This window comes from Macrobrachium rosenbergii, chromosome 16 (genome assembly GCF_040412425.1).
Source record: "Macrobrachium rosenbergii isolate ZJJX-2024 chromosome 16, ASM4041242v1, whole genome shotgun sequence".
Taxonomy (NCBI): Eukaryota; Metazoa; Arthropoda; class Malacostraca; order Decapoda; family Palaemonidae; genus Macrobrachium; species Macrobrachium rosenbergii.
This window is the reverse complement of record NC_089756.1, coordinates 31,357,427-31,373,429: the sequence shown is the minus strand read 5'-3', so window position 1 is coordinate 31,373,429 and position 16,003 is coordinate 31,357,427. Positions and strand designations below refer to the sequence as shown.

The 16,003-nt window shown below is 36.0% G+C and overlaps 4 protein-coding genes across 4 annotated transcripts in view; 1 reads left to right on the top strand and 3 right to left on the bottom strand.

Annotated features, from left to right (window-relative positions):
* Positions 1-3,266: 3,266 nt before the first annotated feature.
* LOC136847016 (uncharacterized) lies at positions 3,267-4,544 on the bottom strand. Its single transcript, XM_067118264.1, has 4 exons — positions 4,434-4,544; positions 4,002-4,167; positions 3,737-3,804; positions 3,267-3,589 (listed from the first exon to the last, which is right to left on the bottom strand). The coding sequence occupies exons 1-4, from the start codon at positions 4,434-4,436 to the stop codon at positions 3,494-3,496; spliced, it is 333 nt and encodes a 110-aa protein (XP_066974365.1). The 5' UTR covers positions 4,437-4,544; the 3' UTR covers positions 3,267-3,493.
* Positions 4,545-7,585: 3,041 nt separating this feature from the next.
* LOC136847015 (uncharacterized) lies at positions 7,586-8,817 on the bottom strand. The gene is made up of 4 exons (XM_067118263.1): positions 8,716-8,817; positions 8,285-8,450; positions 8,020-8,087; positions 7,586-7,872 (listed from the first exon to the last, which is right to left on the bottom strand). Exons 1-4 carry the CDS (start codon positions 8,716-8,718, stop codon positions 7,777-7,779), a joined length of 333 nt encoding a protein of 110 aa, XP_066974364.1. The 5' UTR covers positions 8,719-8,817; the 3' UTR covers positions 7,586-7,776.
* Positions 8,818-12,065: 3,248 nt separating this feature from the next.
* LOC136847272 (uncharacterized) overlaps positions 12,066-16,003 on the top strand; it is a 38,883-nt gene continuing 34,945 nt past the window's right edge. The window contains exon 1 of the mRNA XM_067118800.1: positions 12,066-12,198. The gene's annotated coding sequence lies outside the window, so the exon portion shown is untranslated. The remainder of the gene's footprint in view (positions 12,199-16,003) is intronic.
* On the bottom strand, positions 13,175-14,677 carry LOC136847273 (uncharacterized). Its single transcript, XM_067118801.1, has 4 exons — positions 14,556-14,677; positions 14,092-14,254; positions 13,844-13,911; positions 13,175-13,459 (listed from the first exon to the last, which is right to left on the bottom strand). Exons 1-4 carry the CDS (start codon positions 14,556-14,558, stop codon positions 13,334-13,336), a joined length of 360 nt encoding a protein of 119 aa, XP_066974902.1. The 5' UTR covers positions 14,559-14,677; the 3' UTR covers positions 13,175-13,333.

Here is a 16,003-nt window from a genome sequence, read left to right as displayed (position 1 = left end):
TTGTACAAAAATTGTGATTTTTTTATTTCACTTTTCCGTTAATCATAACTACTTTATACCGGCAGAGAACTCTATAAACATTAAGAGAACATTACAAAACATCACAATATGAAATGTAAAATGAGTTTTTACCATTTTGAAAGGCAGGAGCACTTGGATGATGGGACTTGTTCAGGTGAAGAAGTGTGTGTGTGGCTTGCAGTCTTCTGTTCTTATATAGGTGTCAAACAAAGGCTTCACCGCGTATGTTTGTGCGTCCGTATGAGTATTACTAGGAGAAAGTGGCCATGCCTCTGATTTCGATTCACTGGAACTGCAAATTGCTGTTGAACTCTCTCTCTCTCTCTCTCTCTCTCTCTCTCTCTCTCCTCTCTCTCTCTCTCTCCTCTCTCTCTCTTTTGTTTCCTCCACTTTCGGTGGGCATGTGTGACACTAAAATCCTTTCCTTACTGGCTATTAGAAATATTTTTGCTGCTGTTGATGATAGCTACAAATATCGATGCCCTATAATTTATCCCTGTGTTGTTTGAGACTTTTGAACAACTAGGTCTTAATGAGTTTAAGATCATTTGGGAGGTCTTGCTTGGGGTGACTTACATGTAACTCCTATATTTTCCAGAGTGAATTTTTAATGATTTTTATCTTCTTTCAGAGGGTATATTAGTCATTTATCTCTTATTATTATGATACTGTCATTTATGCAACGTGACCCCCATTTCATATGTAAGAAACCAACAAAACCTTTATTATAATTTTAGGAAGCCTCCAAGAAAACGACAAAAAATGCAGGACCTAATAGAAACACATACCGTATGATTGACTCAGCAGTAGTTAATGAACGTTAGAAACGTTATGTTTGTTGGTGCACGGCTCTTCAACAAACTAGAGTCCAACCTCTACAACTTCTGAAATTTCATAGTTTACATTCTGGCTCTGCATCAGAGGAATGAGGCCTCTGAAACTGGGCACGAGGGTAGCATTATTAGCTTCATCCTATTTGCTTTACCCAAGTCGTTCCGTTGTTTACATGAATTGGAACATTTGAACAGTATCAACAATAATAATGTGTTAAGTGGAATCTGTAATTAAATATTACTCTTTTTTGTGTTTAAATTCCACGCTTAGACTTGCCATTGCCTTCGTTGAGGCTTTTGGACCCAGTAGGTAACGTCTAGTGGAAGGACCAATGTCTGAAGAGCTAGAGACTTGCTGTCTCAAAGCTCTTATATTGTCATTTATTACTGCTTGAGTGTTCGATTAATGATAAAGTTTCAAATACAGTTTCACTTTGATAAAGTTGTTTGTTTTCAAGTACTGTTTCACTTTGATAAAGGAGTTTGTATGTGCAAAATCTTTCAGCTGGTTTCCCACCATGGGAACTTTCTTAATTACACAAGTGCAAAAAATAAGAGCAATTTTTCCGTTAGCAAAAATACCGAAAACATTAATTTTTAAAACGTCCACTTTAAAACTATTTGGATACAGAGACACACACGGCACGTAGGTAGTTCATTGCCACTGCGTTAGAGAACAAACAGTGTGTCAGGTAAGGGTCTTATGTCATCAACTTATAACAATGTGCCTGAAGCGCTCTTTCAGGAAAACAGATATCTCACTAATTGTATGTTCGGAATGAAACGTAGCAGCCTCATACGTGAGGACACTACAGAATAATTTGAAATAGTAGGGATCCTGAAAATGCATATTTTTCAAGATGCTGGCCATTTTTTTCAAGATGGCGGGTGATTAACCTTAAGGCTTGATTATTAGTGACTTATTAACAAATATGACAAATGAAGCTTGGTTACGCACACACACATACACACACCAAAGACTCAGCATCGTGGAAAGTAGATATGAAGAGATTCTGAATCTACTGAACATTTCTGCTGTCATGGTCATAGTAGAGGCAGGTCTAGCGAAAACGTTCCAAGATGACTGTTGCAAGCAGGTGAGAAAATAATTCTCAGAAAGAAGACTCGTTTATCTCTCCATATATCAGGTGGAAGAAGTCTCCTTTCGAAAATTAGCACTTTCGTTCTGTCTGTCTCTCTTTGCATGTTATTTTTGAAGAGGAAATTGGCTGTAGGCTCATTTGGGTTTCACGTCATGAAGAAATCCGTGGTTGCATTTCAGATCAAAGCAATGCAATGCGATTTTTAGAAAGGTGTGAAGTCTGATAATGATTAGTGGGAAAATTTTCATAAGAATAAAAGAAACACGTATCTATACACAGCTGCTTTTATTGTTATTATTATTACAAGTGTAATTTTAGAATTTTAAAAGTAATAAAAAATTATTGAATGTGTAAAAATGACACAAAACAATGTATAAATGAATAAACAGAAAAATAATTAGCCGTGAATGAGCTTCAAGCTTTGTCCTATTGATGTGGGCATTTTCTGTATTGCCAAGAATTCCTTTACCGCTAGAAATAATGACTGCCAACCTCAAATAAATTTTCTGCTACCTCAGTCAGTCATTGTAAGCATTGAATGTGTATATATATATATATATATATATATATATATATATATATATACACATATATATGTATATATATACATATATATACACTGTATATATATATATAATACAAACATATACAAACATATATATATATATATATGTATATATATACTAACATATATGTATATATATATATATATATATATATATATATATATATATATCTATATATATAAATATATATATATATATATATATATATGCATACATATATATATATACATACATATATGTATTTATATCTGTACATAATATATATACATACATATTGATATATGTATATATATATACTGCATATATATATATATATATATATATATATATATATATATATATATATATATATATATATATATATATATATATATATATGTTACATATATATATATATCCATTCATTTATTTTGTGCGCATTCATGATTCCTTCGCGAGTGTCTCTGTACGTCGGTGACAAAGCTTTAGGGTGTTTTTTTTTTATGGGGTATTGGAAAGCATCAATACATGGACGCATATTTTCCTGTTCATGTAGCATTCTAGCATGAATTTTATTACAAAGTAATTCTCATGTTTTCTACCCCAACAGTTTTTATTAATGGAAACTTGGTGGAGTTTGTGATCTATAACCTCCATCGCCTGTGTGTTGAGGAAAGTATTGCTTTGCACAAATATGGCATCCATGACAATAAAAGGAAAGCGGGTCAGAGATGGTTAAAAGAATACATGAAACTTTAATTTCATTTTTATTCTTATTCAAACATTTTCTTGAAGCATGAAAAATATATAAATGGGAACAAACATTAATTTTTATGTAATGACATTCTTCATGAAGCGTCAACAATGCGCGTGGGAAAACAAACAATTAACAAGCTGAAGGATCGATCAAAGCAAAGAAAGCCGAGACTGAAACATCTGTAGTCTGTCTGTTGTTAGATGATCCTAGATTCTTCTAGTGCTTGTCGCAGACCTAATAGACGGCGGGTTTGCAGGTGTGGTGCTTGAGGCAAGTGTCCCAACAGCATTTGGATTTTACGTTGGCACAGTAGCCATCGTGGGCACATAACTGAAAAGAGAAGGAAAAGTATTGATACTTTTTTGTACTAATCATCGTGTTGATTACTGCAGAAAACGTTGGCTTCCATGCTTAACTGATCAATTCATTTTTCAATAGACATATGCTTTAATCAATAACATTTCCGTTAATACTTACTGCAGGTCCTGCGGTGACACCATCCCGAGGACAGAATGGCCTGTGCTCAGGACATTTACCTGGATGTTCTAGTGGAAATAGATGACGAACTAATTAGATAACTGATCAGTAATGAATTTCTAGTATCCAATAAAATTAATCCTGAAATACATGGGTAAACTGAAAATTTAGAATTTATCCAAATCTATGAAAGCATAGTGTAAGACTAATGTCTTATATTGGGGTATCAAGGCAAAAATGTGTTAATCTAAGATTCACATCTCACCTTCAACCGGAAACTGAGGTCCAGTTCCATCGTTGCAACAGTATTTGCTGTTCGTGAGTGGGTTAGTACACCAGTGGGCGCAGTCTTTGGGAGGGGGAGGGATGGGCCGGATAATTTTGGTAGCAGCCGACATAGCTACCAAGGCTAACAAGAGAACCATACGGACCTGGATAATTATAAAGTAAAGTAAAGAGAGAAACAGGTCATGAAATATTTTATGAATAATGTAATTGATGTTGATGAAAATTGTCAATATTTTTTATGGTTTCTATAACACTTTCTTTCGGCATTATTTGTACGAATTATGATTTTTTTTTTTATTTACTTTTCGAATTAATCATAACTGCTTTATCCTACCGGCAGAGAACTCTATAAACATTAAGAGAACATTACAAAACATCACAATATATGAAATGTAAAATGAGCCCTCACCATTTTGAAAGGCAGGAGCACTTCGGATGATGGGACTTGTTCAGGTGAAGAAGTGTGTGTGTGGCTTGCAGTCTTCTGTTCTTATATAGTGTGAAACAGGTGCTTCACCGCGTATGTTTGTGCGTCCGTATACGAGTATTAGTAGGAAAGTGGCCATGCCTCTGATTTCGATTCACGGAACTGCAATTGTTGTTGGAGTTTACTTCATTCTCTCTCTCTCTCTCTCTCTCTCTCTCTCTCTCTCTCTCTCTCTCTCTCTCTCTCTCTCTCTCTCTTCGTTTTCCTCCACTTTCATTGGGCATGTGTGGACACTAAAAATCCTTTCCTTGCACAGCTGTTAGAAATATTTTTGCTGCTGTTGATGATAGCTGTGCCTTATCGATGCCCTGTAATTTATCCCCTGTGTTGTTTGAGACTTTTGAACAACTAGGTCTTAATCAGCATAAGATCATTTTGGGAGGTCTTGCTTGGAGGTGACTTACACGTAACTTCCTTATATTTTCCAGAGTGAATTTTTAATGATTTTATCTTCTTTCGAAGGTATATTAGTCATTTATCTCTTATTATTATGATACTGATCATTATGCAACGTGACCCCATTTCATATGTAAGAAACCAACAAAACCTTTATAACATTTTAGGAAGCCTCCAAGAAAACGACAAAAAATGCAGGACCTAATAGAAACACATACCGTATGATTGACTCAGCAGTAGTTAATGAACGTTAGAAACGTTATGTTTGTTGGTGCACGGCTCTTCAACAAACTAGAGTCCAACCTCTACAACTTCCCGAAGTTTCATAGTTACATTCCTTGGCTCTGCATCAGAGGAATAGAAGGCCTCTGAAACTGGGCAGGGTGGCATTTATTCAGCTTCATCCCTATTTGCTTTGCCCAGGTCGTTCCGTTGTTTACATGAATTGGAACATTTGGTTGTGTATCAACAATAATAATGGTTAAGTGGAATCTGTAATTAAATATTTACTCTTTTTTTGTGTTTAAATTCCACGCTTAGACTTGCCATTGCCTTCGTTGAGGCTTTTGGACGGTAGGTAACGTCCCTAGAGTAAGGAAGGACCAATGTCTGAAGAGCTGGCAAGGACTTGCTGTCTCAAAGCTCTTGCATATTACCGTCATTTATTACTGCTTGAGTGTTCGATTAATGATAAAAGTTTCAAATACAGTTTCACTTTGATAAAGTTGTTTGTTTTCAAGTACTGTTTCACTTTGATAAAGGAGTTTGTATGTGCAAAATCTTTCAGCTGGTTTCCCACCATGGGAACTTTCTTAATTACACAAGTGCAAAAAATAAGAGCAATTTTTCCGTTAGCAAAAAATACTGAAAAACATTAATTTTTAAAACGTCCACTTTAAAACTATTTGATACAGAGACACACACGACACGTAGGAAGTTCATTGAATTTGCGTTAGAGAACAAACAGTGTGTCAGGTAATGGTCTTATGTCATCAACTTGTAACAATGTGCCTGAAGCGCTCTTTCAGGAAAACAGATATCCCACTAATCGTACGTTCGGAATGAAACGTAGCAGCCTCATACGTGAGGACACTACAGAATAATTTGAAATAGTAGGGATCCTGAAAATGCATATTTTTCCAGATGCCGGCCATTTTTTTCAAGATGGCGGGTGATTAACCTTAAGGCTTGATTATTAGTGACTTATTAACAAATATGATCAACAAGGCTTGGTTACGCACACACACACCAAAGACTCATCATCGTGGAAAGTGGACATGAAGAGATTCTGAATCTACTGAACATTTCTGCTGTCATGGTCATAGTAGAGGCAGGTCTAGCGAAAACGTTCCAAGATGACTGTTGCAAGCAGGTGAGAAAATAATTCTCAGAAAGAAGACTCGTTTATCTCTCCATATATCAGGTGGAAGAAGTCTCCTTTCGAAAATTAGCACTTTCGTTCTGTCTGTCTCTCTTTGCATGTTATTTTTGAAGAGGAAATTGGCTGTAGGCTCATTTGGGTTTCACGTCATGAAGAAATCCGTGGTTGCATTTTAGTTCAGTTTTTAGAGAGGTGTGAAGTCTGATAATGATTAGTGTGAACAATTTCCTAAGAATGAAAGAAACACGTATCTATACACAGATGCTTTTATTATTATTACAAGTGTAATTTTAGAATTTTTAAAGTAATAAAAAATCATTGAATGTGCAAAAATAGACCCAAAACAATGTATAAATGACTAAACAGAAAAATGATTAGCCGCGAATGAGCTTCAAGCATTGTCCTATTGATGTGGGCATTTTCTGTATTGCTAAGGTGGCCTTTACCGCTGGAAATAATAACTGGTAACCTCAAATAAATTTTCTGGTACCTCAGTCAGTCATTGCATTGAATGTGAATGTATATGTATATATATATATATATATATATATATATATATACATATATATAATATATATACATATGGGCCATGTATATATATATATAATCATCTATACAAACATTATATATATATATATATGTATTATAACAGTATGCTTTTTCCCATTTTTATATATATATATATGATATATATATATTTTGAAGGACTTGATTTTATGTTGTAGGTCATATATATAAAGTATATATATATATATATATATATATATATATATATATATATGCATACATATATATATATATACATATATGTATTTATATCTGTACATAATATATATACATATTTAATTATATATAAATATTTATATTATATATATATAATATATATACATATATATATATATATATTTATATAATATATCCATTTATTTATTTTGTGCGCATTCATGATTCCTTCGCGCGTATCTCTGTACGCCGGTGACAAAGCTTCAGGGTGTTTTTTTTATGGGACATTGGAAAGCGTTAATACATGTACGCATATTTTCCTGTTCCTGTAGCTTCCTAGCATGAATTTTATTACAAAGTAATTCTCATGTTTTCTACCCCAACAGTTTTTATTAATGGAAACGTAGTGGAGTTTGTGATCTATAACCTCCATCACCTGTGAGTTAAGGAAAGTATTGCTTTGCACAAATATGGCATCCATGATAATAAAAGCAAAGCGAGTCAGAGATGGTTAAAAGAATACATGAAATTTTAATTTCATTTTTATTATTATTCAAACATTTTCTTAAAGCATGAAAAATATATGAATGGGAACAAACATTAATTTTTATGTAATGACATTCTTCATGAAGCGTCAACAATGCGCGTGGGAAAACAAACAATTAACAAGCTGAAGGATCGATCAAGGCAAAGAAAGCCGAGACTGAAACATCTGTAGTCTCTGTTGTTAGAGGATCCTAGATTCTTCTAGTGCTTGTCGCAGACCTAATAGACCGCGGGTTTGCAGGTGTGGTGCTTGAGGCAAGTGTCCCAACAGCATTTGGATTTTACGTTGGCACAGTAGCCATCGTGGGCACATAACTGAAAAGAGAAGGAAAAGTATTGATACTTTTTTGTACTAATCATCGTGTTGATTACTGCAGAAAACGTTGGCTTCCATGCTTAACTGATCAATTCATTTTTCAATAGACATATGCTTTAATCAATAACATTTCCGTTAATACTTACTGCAGGTCCTGCGGTGACACCATCCCGAGGACAGAATGGCCTGTGCTCAGGACATTTACCTGGATGCTCTAGTGGAAATAGATGACGAACTAATTAGATAACTGATCAATAATGAATTTTTAGTATCCAATAAAATTAATCCTGAAATACATCGGTAAGCTGAAAATTTAGAACTTATCCAAATCTGTAAAGGCATAGTGTAAGGCTAAAGTCTTATATTGGGGTATCAGGGCAAAAATGTGTTAATCTAAGATTCACATCTCACCTTCAACCGGAAACTGAGGTCCAGTTCCATCGTTGCAACAGTATTTGCTGTTCGTGAGTGGGTTAGTACACCAGTGGGCGCAGTCTTTGGGAGGGGGAGGGATGGGCCGGATAATTTTGGTAGCAGCCGACATAGCTACCAGGGCTAACAAGAGAACCATACGGACCTGGATAATTATGAAGTAAAGTAAAGAGATAAACAGGTCATGAAATATTTTATGAATAATGTAATTGATGTTGATGAAAATTTTCAATATTTTTTATGGTTTCTATAACGCTTTCTTTCGGCATTATTTGTACAAATTATGATTTTATTTGTTTTCACTTTTCGAATTAATCATAACTGCTTTATCCTACCGTTACAGAACTCTATAAACATTAAAAGAACATTACAAAACATCACAATATATGAAATGTAAAATGAGCCCTCACCATTTTGAAAGGCAGGAGCGCTTCGGATGATGGGACTTGTTCAGGTGAAGAAGTGTGTGTGTGGCTTGCAGTCTTCTGTTCTTATATAGTGTGAAACAGGTGCTTCACCGCGTACGTTTGTGCGTCCGTATACGAGTATTAGTAGGAAGCTGGCCATGCCTCTGATTTCGATTCACGGAACTGCAATTGTTGTTGGAACTTCCCTCATTTTCTCTCTCTCTCTCTCTCTCTCTCTCTCTCTCGACTTCGTTTCCCTCCACTTGTATTGGGCAAGTGTGGACACTAAAAATCCTTTCCTTGCACAGCTATTAGAAATATTTTTGCTGCTATTTATGATAGCTGTGCCACATCGATGCCCTGTAATTTATCCCCTGTGTTGTTTGAGGCTTTTGAACAACTAGGTCTTAATCAGCGTAAGATCATTTTGAGATCTCTTGCTTGGAGGTGACCTACACGTAACTTCCTTATATTTTCCAGAGTGAATTTTTAATGATTTTATCTTCTTTCGAAGGTCATTTAGTAATTTTTCTCTTATTATTATGACACTGATCGTTGTGCAACGTGACCCATTTCATATGTAAGAAACCAACAAAACCTTTATAACAGTTTAGGAAGTCTCCAAGAAAACGACAAAAAATACATGAACAAATTGAAACACACGTGATTGATCAGCAGTAGTTAATGAACCTCTACAGCTTCCCGAAGTTTCATAGTTACGGCCAGTGGCTTTGCATCCGAGGACTAAAAGGCCTCTGACACTGGGCAGAGTGGCATTTATTCACTTTTATCCCTATTTGCTTTGCCCAGGTTATTCCGTTGTTTACATAAAAAGGAACACATGGTTCCGTATCAAAAATAATAATAATGGTGAAGTGGAATCTGTAATTAAATATTTACTCTTTTTTGTGTTTAAATTCCACGCTTTGAATTGCCATTGCCTACGTTCAGGTTTCGGGACGGTATGTAACGCCCCTAGAGTAAGGCAGGATTAATAGAGCACAAAGGAAGGACCAAGGTCTGAAGAGTTGGCAAGGACTTGCTGTCTCAAAGCTCTCGTATATTACCTCATTTATTACAGCAAGAGTGTTCGATTAATGATAAAAGTTTCAAATACTGTTCCACTTTGATAAAGGAGTTTGTATGTGCAAAATCTTTCAGCAGGTTTTCCACCATGGGACCTCTTTCTTAATTACATAAGTGAAAAATAAGAGCAATTTTTCTGTTAGCAAAAATGCTGTAAACACTAATTTTTAAAATGTCCACTTTTAAACTATGTGGATATACAGACACACATGACACGTAGGCAGTTCATTACCATTGCCTGGAAGAACAAACAGTATGCCAGGTGAGGGTCTTATGTCATCAACTTTCAACGATGTGCCTCAGGCGCTCTTTCAGGAAGACAGATATCTCACTAATCGTACGTTCCGAATGAACTTTGCAGCCCCGTATGTCAGGACACTACAGACTAATTTGAAAAAGTAGGGATCCTGAAAATGCATGTTTTTCAAGACGCCAGGCATTTTTTTCAAGTTGGCGGGTGACTAACAGATATTTTTTTTCTCTGAAATATAATTCTAAATGTCATTTGTTAATTAACCATAAGGCTTGATTGTTAGTGACCTATTAACAAATATGGCAAATGAAGCTTTGTTACACACACACACACACACACACACACACACACACACACACACACACACACACACACGCACTGGTGTTTTAAAGAATCTACGATTACAAAGTACTGAGATTTCTTCTATTCCCATCAAAACATGCATGTCTAAAATGTTGAACTGTTTCGTGAAATGAAAGCAAAAACTAATAATCGCTTGAAAAAACATGTTTGTTTAATTCTTTTTATATATCATAAGAAAATATTGCGACGTTTTTACTGAATTTCACCAGCAATAACAATAAAATCTTTCGTATCTATCCTATATAGTGACCCGCAAGGATTTTAACCTGGAATGTATCCACCTTTGCGGCGTGTTTAGTACAAGTCCGTTGGCGATTAGCGAAAAACATAAACACGAGATAACGACCCCCAAGAAATATTAGTCCTAGATAACATCCCCCGAAAACCCTTGGGGGTCACTATCTAGGAAAGATCCAGTCTTTCGAGTGATGCCTTTGAATGTCAGGTCTTACCGTAAATTCACCCTGATGTTTAGAAGGTCTTCCAAAATGACCACTTTGTATATGTCAACGCATCACAGTTTTCCAGGAATATTTATGATCACATTCACGGACAGAACAATGTCCTTGTTCAAGCAGAAAAGGAGCAATACTACTCATAGAAAGCTTCACAGCTCTCAGTACAAAGATTTCTTCTAGATGTATGGGTCCTTCAACAAAGCAAGGAATCAAGTAAAATCTCTTTGGAACTCATCATCAGATTTTGTTGTTCTACATGACGAGGAAATGGCAGAGGAGTGTCTCAGAAACACTTGTTTTAACGGAGAGAAAGGGTTGATATCCATTAAATGTTACCCAGAAATCTGTGATGAAGAAAGTGTTATTAGAGTTTCTAGCTTCATCCCCGCTGTTTACTTGTTGGTTATACATTGCCAGTCAATCGAGAGATGAGGTTTGGAATGAATCTTTTTTATCCAATCCAGACACATGACCCTTCTCACAGTCTGGAGGAATGACCGGAACCAGAGGCACACTTTGGGAATGCCCTGGGGATTTAAATATGCTAAAAACCTGGAAGTTAGACGTTGCTGTTATTTTCATTGACAGGCCAGCGGTTGTTCATATCCTTACAGCCACCTCAGTTGACTTTCTGTATACGATAAGGAATCATTCTGGCAGTTAAAGACAACAGAATGTGGGTGACTTTTTGACTGATGATGCCAAAAAAGCTGAATTGTTGGTATAGTATCTCAAGAGTTCACAAAGCATAGAAGAGATACAAATCCATAACATTGAGTGAATCAGTAATAAAGGATTTTGTAGCAAAGGCTGTAGGTAGGAATGTGTATAGCAAATCAAGCAACGAACAACTTTCTAATGCGAATAATCATTATTCCTCATCCTATCGTTCAAGGGAAAGCACAAACATATCTACGCTGATCATCTAATGACGAATAAAATGTTAAGGAAAAATGGGTTATGTGTCTCTGGAAACAATAAGGTATATTATTTGAAATCATCACTTTCTCGTGATTTTAAATGGAAAAATTTAAAAAAACGGGTTGTTATTCTTTCAGGTAACTCCAGAATTGCTTGTATTATAGCAATTCTCTGGGAGCGTCGTGGCACAGTAGAGGCTGGCATATTGGTCGCTTGTCTTGCTGCTGGTCGGGTCTCCAAAACTGGTGAATTTGGTGGTTCTTCGGTTGCTCCAGAAATTGCTCTTACGTTGTTAAATACATCTTCAGGGCATAACGAGGAAGAAGAAACAGGCGGAGCAGTCTGAAGAGAATCTAAATTTATTTTGGCTGCTAAACAAACCAACTTATCAGTGAAGAAATCTTCGTGAGTAAATGGTTTATCAGTCTCTAAAGTACTCATTAAATTTGTAAAGGCCCCTTCTACGGCCCTACGCTTGCCAATATCACTCCCCCTGCACAATATATCAGCTATTTTTAACCAGTCTATCATATGGTCCAGTTCTAAACTATGTATTGTTACCATACTTTTCTGGGATCCATTAAACGGATAGAAAGTCCTGCTGCTTCACCATATCTTTTATTGCCGTCTTTGCATGGTATTGAATGAACACCAAATTCCTTATTAGTGGCACCATTTTCCTGTCTGTGTCTTATAACCTGACTGCCTACAGAACTCTTATAACTAGAGGCCAATTTCACACTTCTGGATGATGAGGTATTGTGTTGCATGAATTTATTTGCATCAGATAATGACTGGTGATATGGTAAGACTACAGTGTTAGTGACATCGAATTTTTCCTTATTTTTGGGATTGTAGTAATTACCTTTGGCTTTGGAAAATGCTTTAGTACAGTACCAGCTTTGTTATATAAGTTTTAGTTTTCTGTAAAAGAAAAATATTGTGCCGGCTTTTGTCAGTCCGTCCGCACTTTATTCTGTCTGCCCTCAGATCTTGAAAACTACCGAGGCTAGAGGGCTGCAAACTGATATGTTGATCATCCACCCTCCAATCATCAAGCATACAAAATTACAGCCCTCTAGCCTCAGTATCTTTTATAATCGTGCTTCTGGCAACGATATAGGATAGGCCACCACCGAGCCGTGGTTAGTTTCATGGGCCGCAGCTCATACAACATTATACCGAGACCACCGAAAGATAGATCTATTTTCGGTGGCCTTGATTACACGCTGTAGCGGCTGTAAAGAAAACTCGATTGCGCCGAAGAAGCTTCGGCGCATTTTTTACTTGTTTATATAAGAGTAGGCTATAAGCAAGATTTCATGCAATAATTTTCTCCCCAACACTGGCGTCAAGTTCCTCATGGATGTGAAAAAGACGGTTTGTTTCAGTTTTATTTATAAAATAATGTTCTTAATAACACACACACTGAAAAAATAACAATGAAACAGTTCATTTTTTTCTAGGAACTCAAACTCAGAAGAAAATGTTCATCCTTCTTAGGTAATGTCTGACTAATATATCACAAGATTCTCAGATATTATTGGTCTACTCGTACGTCGAAGATAGGACTGTTCCTTGCAGGTTTGCAGGTGTGGTGCTCAAGACAGGTGTCCCAACAGCATTTGGAGTTATGATTTTTACAGTAGCCATCGTGAGCACATAACTGAAAATATCAAAGAAAATATTTGTTTAGTACCAAGATCTTTGTTGGCTGTTTCAGCACATAAGGTTCATTTCAAATTAAAGGGGTCCTTATTATTATTATTATTATTATTATTATTATTATTATTATTATTATTATTATTATTATTATTCAGAAGATGAACCCTATTTATATGGAACAAGCCCAAAAAAGGGGCCAATTGAGCTGAAATTCAAGCTTCCAAAGAATATGGTGTTCATTGGGATGAAGTAAGACGTGGTAAAGGGACATACAGAAAGGAGAGACCCCACGAATTAAAAATAAACAAAAAATAATAAATTAACAAATATATAACATAACACGTTTAGAAACAATATTTCATCCAAGATATCTGTAGGTACTTACTGCGGGCCCTGAGGTAACACCATCGCGTGGACAAAATGGCCTGTGCTCGGGACATTCACCTGGATGCTCTGATGGGAATAGATGCAGAAAAACAATTCAGTTCACTGAATAGCATAGAATTTCTCTTACAACGTCATATTTTCCTTGAAGATTAGGAATTTACTCCAATGTCGAGAAACATCAAATGAAAACATCATCAAGTTTTAAGGATAACAGAGGATTCTGTTAATCCCTGACTGAAGTCTCACCTTCAATCGGAAACTGAGGTCCAGCTCCATCGTTGCAGCAGTATCTGCTGTCCGTGAGCGGGTTAACGCACCAGTGGACGCAGTCTTTGGGTGGCGGTGGGATGGGCAGGATACCTTTGGCAGCCGGCATAGCTACCAAGGCTAACAAGATAACCACGCGGACCTGGAAAATGAGGATGAAATGTAAGAAATCTCCAATATGGAATTTGGAGAAGCAACAGAGGCGAGAGAAGAGTTTTATTGACTGTATCTTTCTTAGAAGTGGAAATAACCTGTCAGGGCATATATCACCCTTCTCGTACTTTCTTCCTCGTAGATGAAGCCTTTTAAAAACCGATCGGAAATTTTTGTTTTCATTCAAGTATTGATGAAAACTTCTGCATTTTCCTGGCAATCAAATTTGTAAAGATCCATAAATAACAACACGAGTTCACATATAAAAGTATATATGAAAATATACTTACCATCTCGACAAGATGACAGCAGAGCTTTGAGAGTCTGAACTCACTCACGTGACGGTTGAAGGTGGTCTGCCTCTGGCAAAGCCTCCGCTACTTAAATATACTCGCGTGTCGTATGTTCGTCTGTGCGTTTGTCTTCAAGTATCGCGGCTCTGCAGCCACACTGTGACGCTGACGAGCATTATTTTGACTTCGATTCGCGGAACAACAGTGATTGCTGGATCTCTGTTTTCCTATTTTCTCTCTCTCTCTCTCCCAGCCATCAGCCTCCCCCACTCACTCTCTCAGTGGACGTGGTCAGGAGAGATTCTTAACCATTAAGCGCAGGATCGTTTAATATGCATATATATATATATATATATATATATATATATATATATATATATATATATATGTATATATGTTTATATATATGCATATATATATATATATATATATATATATATGTATATATGTTTATATATAATATACGTATATATGTAAATATATATGAATATATATAGATATGAATATTCTTATATTTTATTTATGTATATACATACATATACTGTATATATATATATATATATATATATATATATATATATATATATATATATATATATATATATATATATATATGTATATATATATATATATATATATATATATATATATATATATATATATATATATATATACATATACGTGTGTATAGAATCTACTGGTCACTTTTTACCAGATACATATGTAATTGTAAGAGCCACGATGCCTTCTTAACTTCTCGAATTCTCGCTCTTTTTGGATACGCTGGTCCTTACTAAGCCTTAAGATCCATGTGGAAGAAATATGAAGAAATTATGATGTCCGGGAAACGAATCCGCTTTATCATATATACTATCCCTTTAAGCGGCTCGCTGTAGAGACACACTTATAAGGTTCTCTGCAGCGTGCCTTCGCCCCTTAGCTCCAACCCCTTTCATTCCTTTCTTTATACCTCCGTTCATATTCTCCTTCTTCCACCTTACTTTCCAGCCTCTCCTAACAATTGCTTAATAGAGCAATTGCGAGGTTTTCCTGCTGCGAGGCTGGTCTCCAGACAGCTCCGTAAAATGTCGAATGACGGAATGAACCCAACGCCTGCCATCACAACTGGACCGAAAATGAAAATTTATGCTAAGTTTCCCTACCTAAATGACAATACCTTTAGGAGGAAGTGTCTTGCCATATTCCATAGAAAGTTCTCAGCTGCAGACTTGAAACTTATACCCAAGAATCATCGCACTATTGGGTCGCTATTTAAATTCAAGGGTCGTCTTAGTCATCTCTTTCCTTCGGACATTGTTTACAAATGTGTGGCCCAGGGTGTGATCTTGGTGTTTACGTCGGATGCGGGAGGAGGCTACTACGGATTCTTATAGATTCTCATGAAGGTGGTAATTACAGAACTGGACGTAAACTGAGTAATCCAG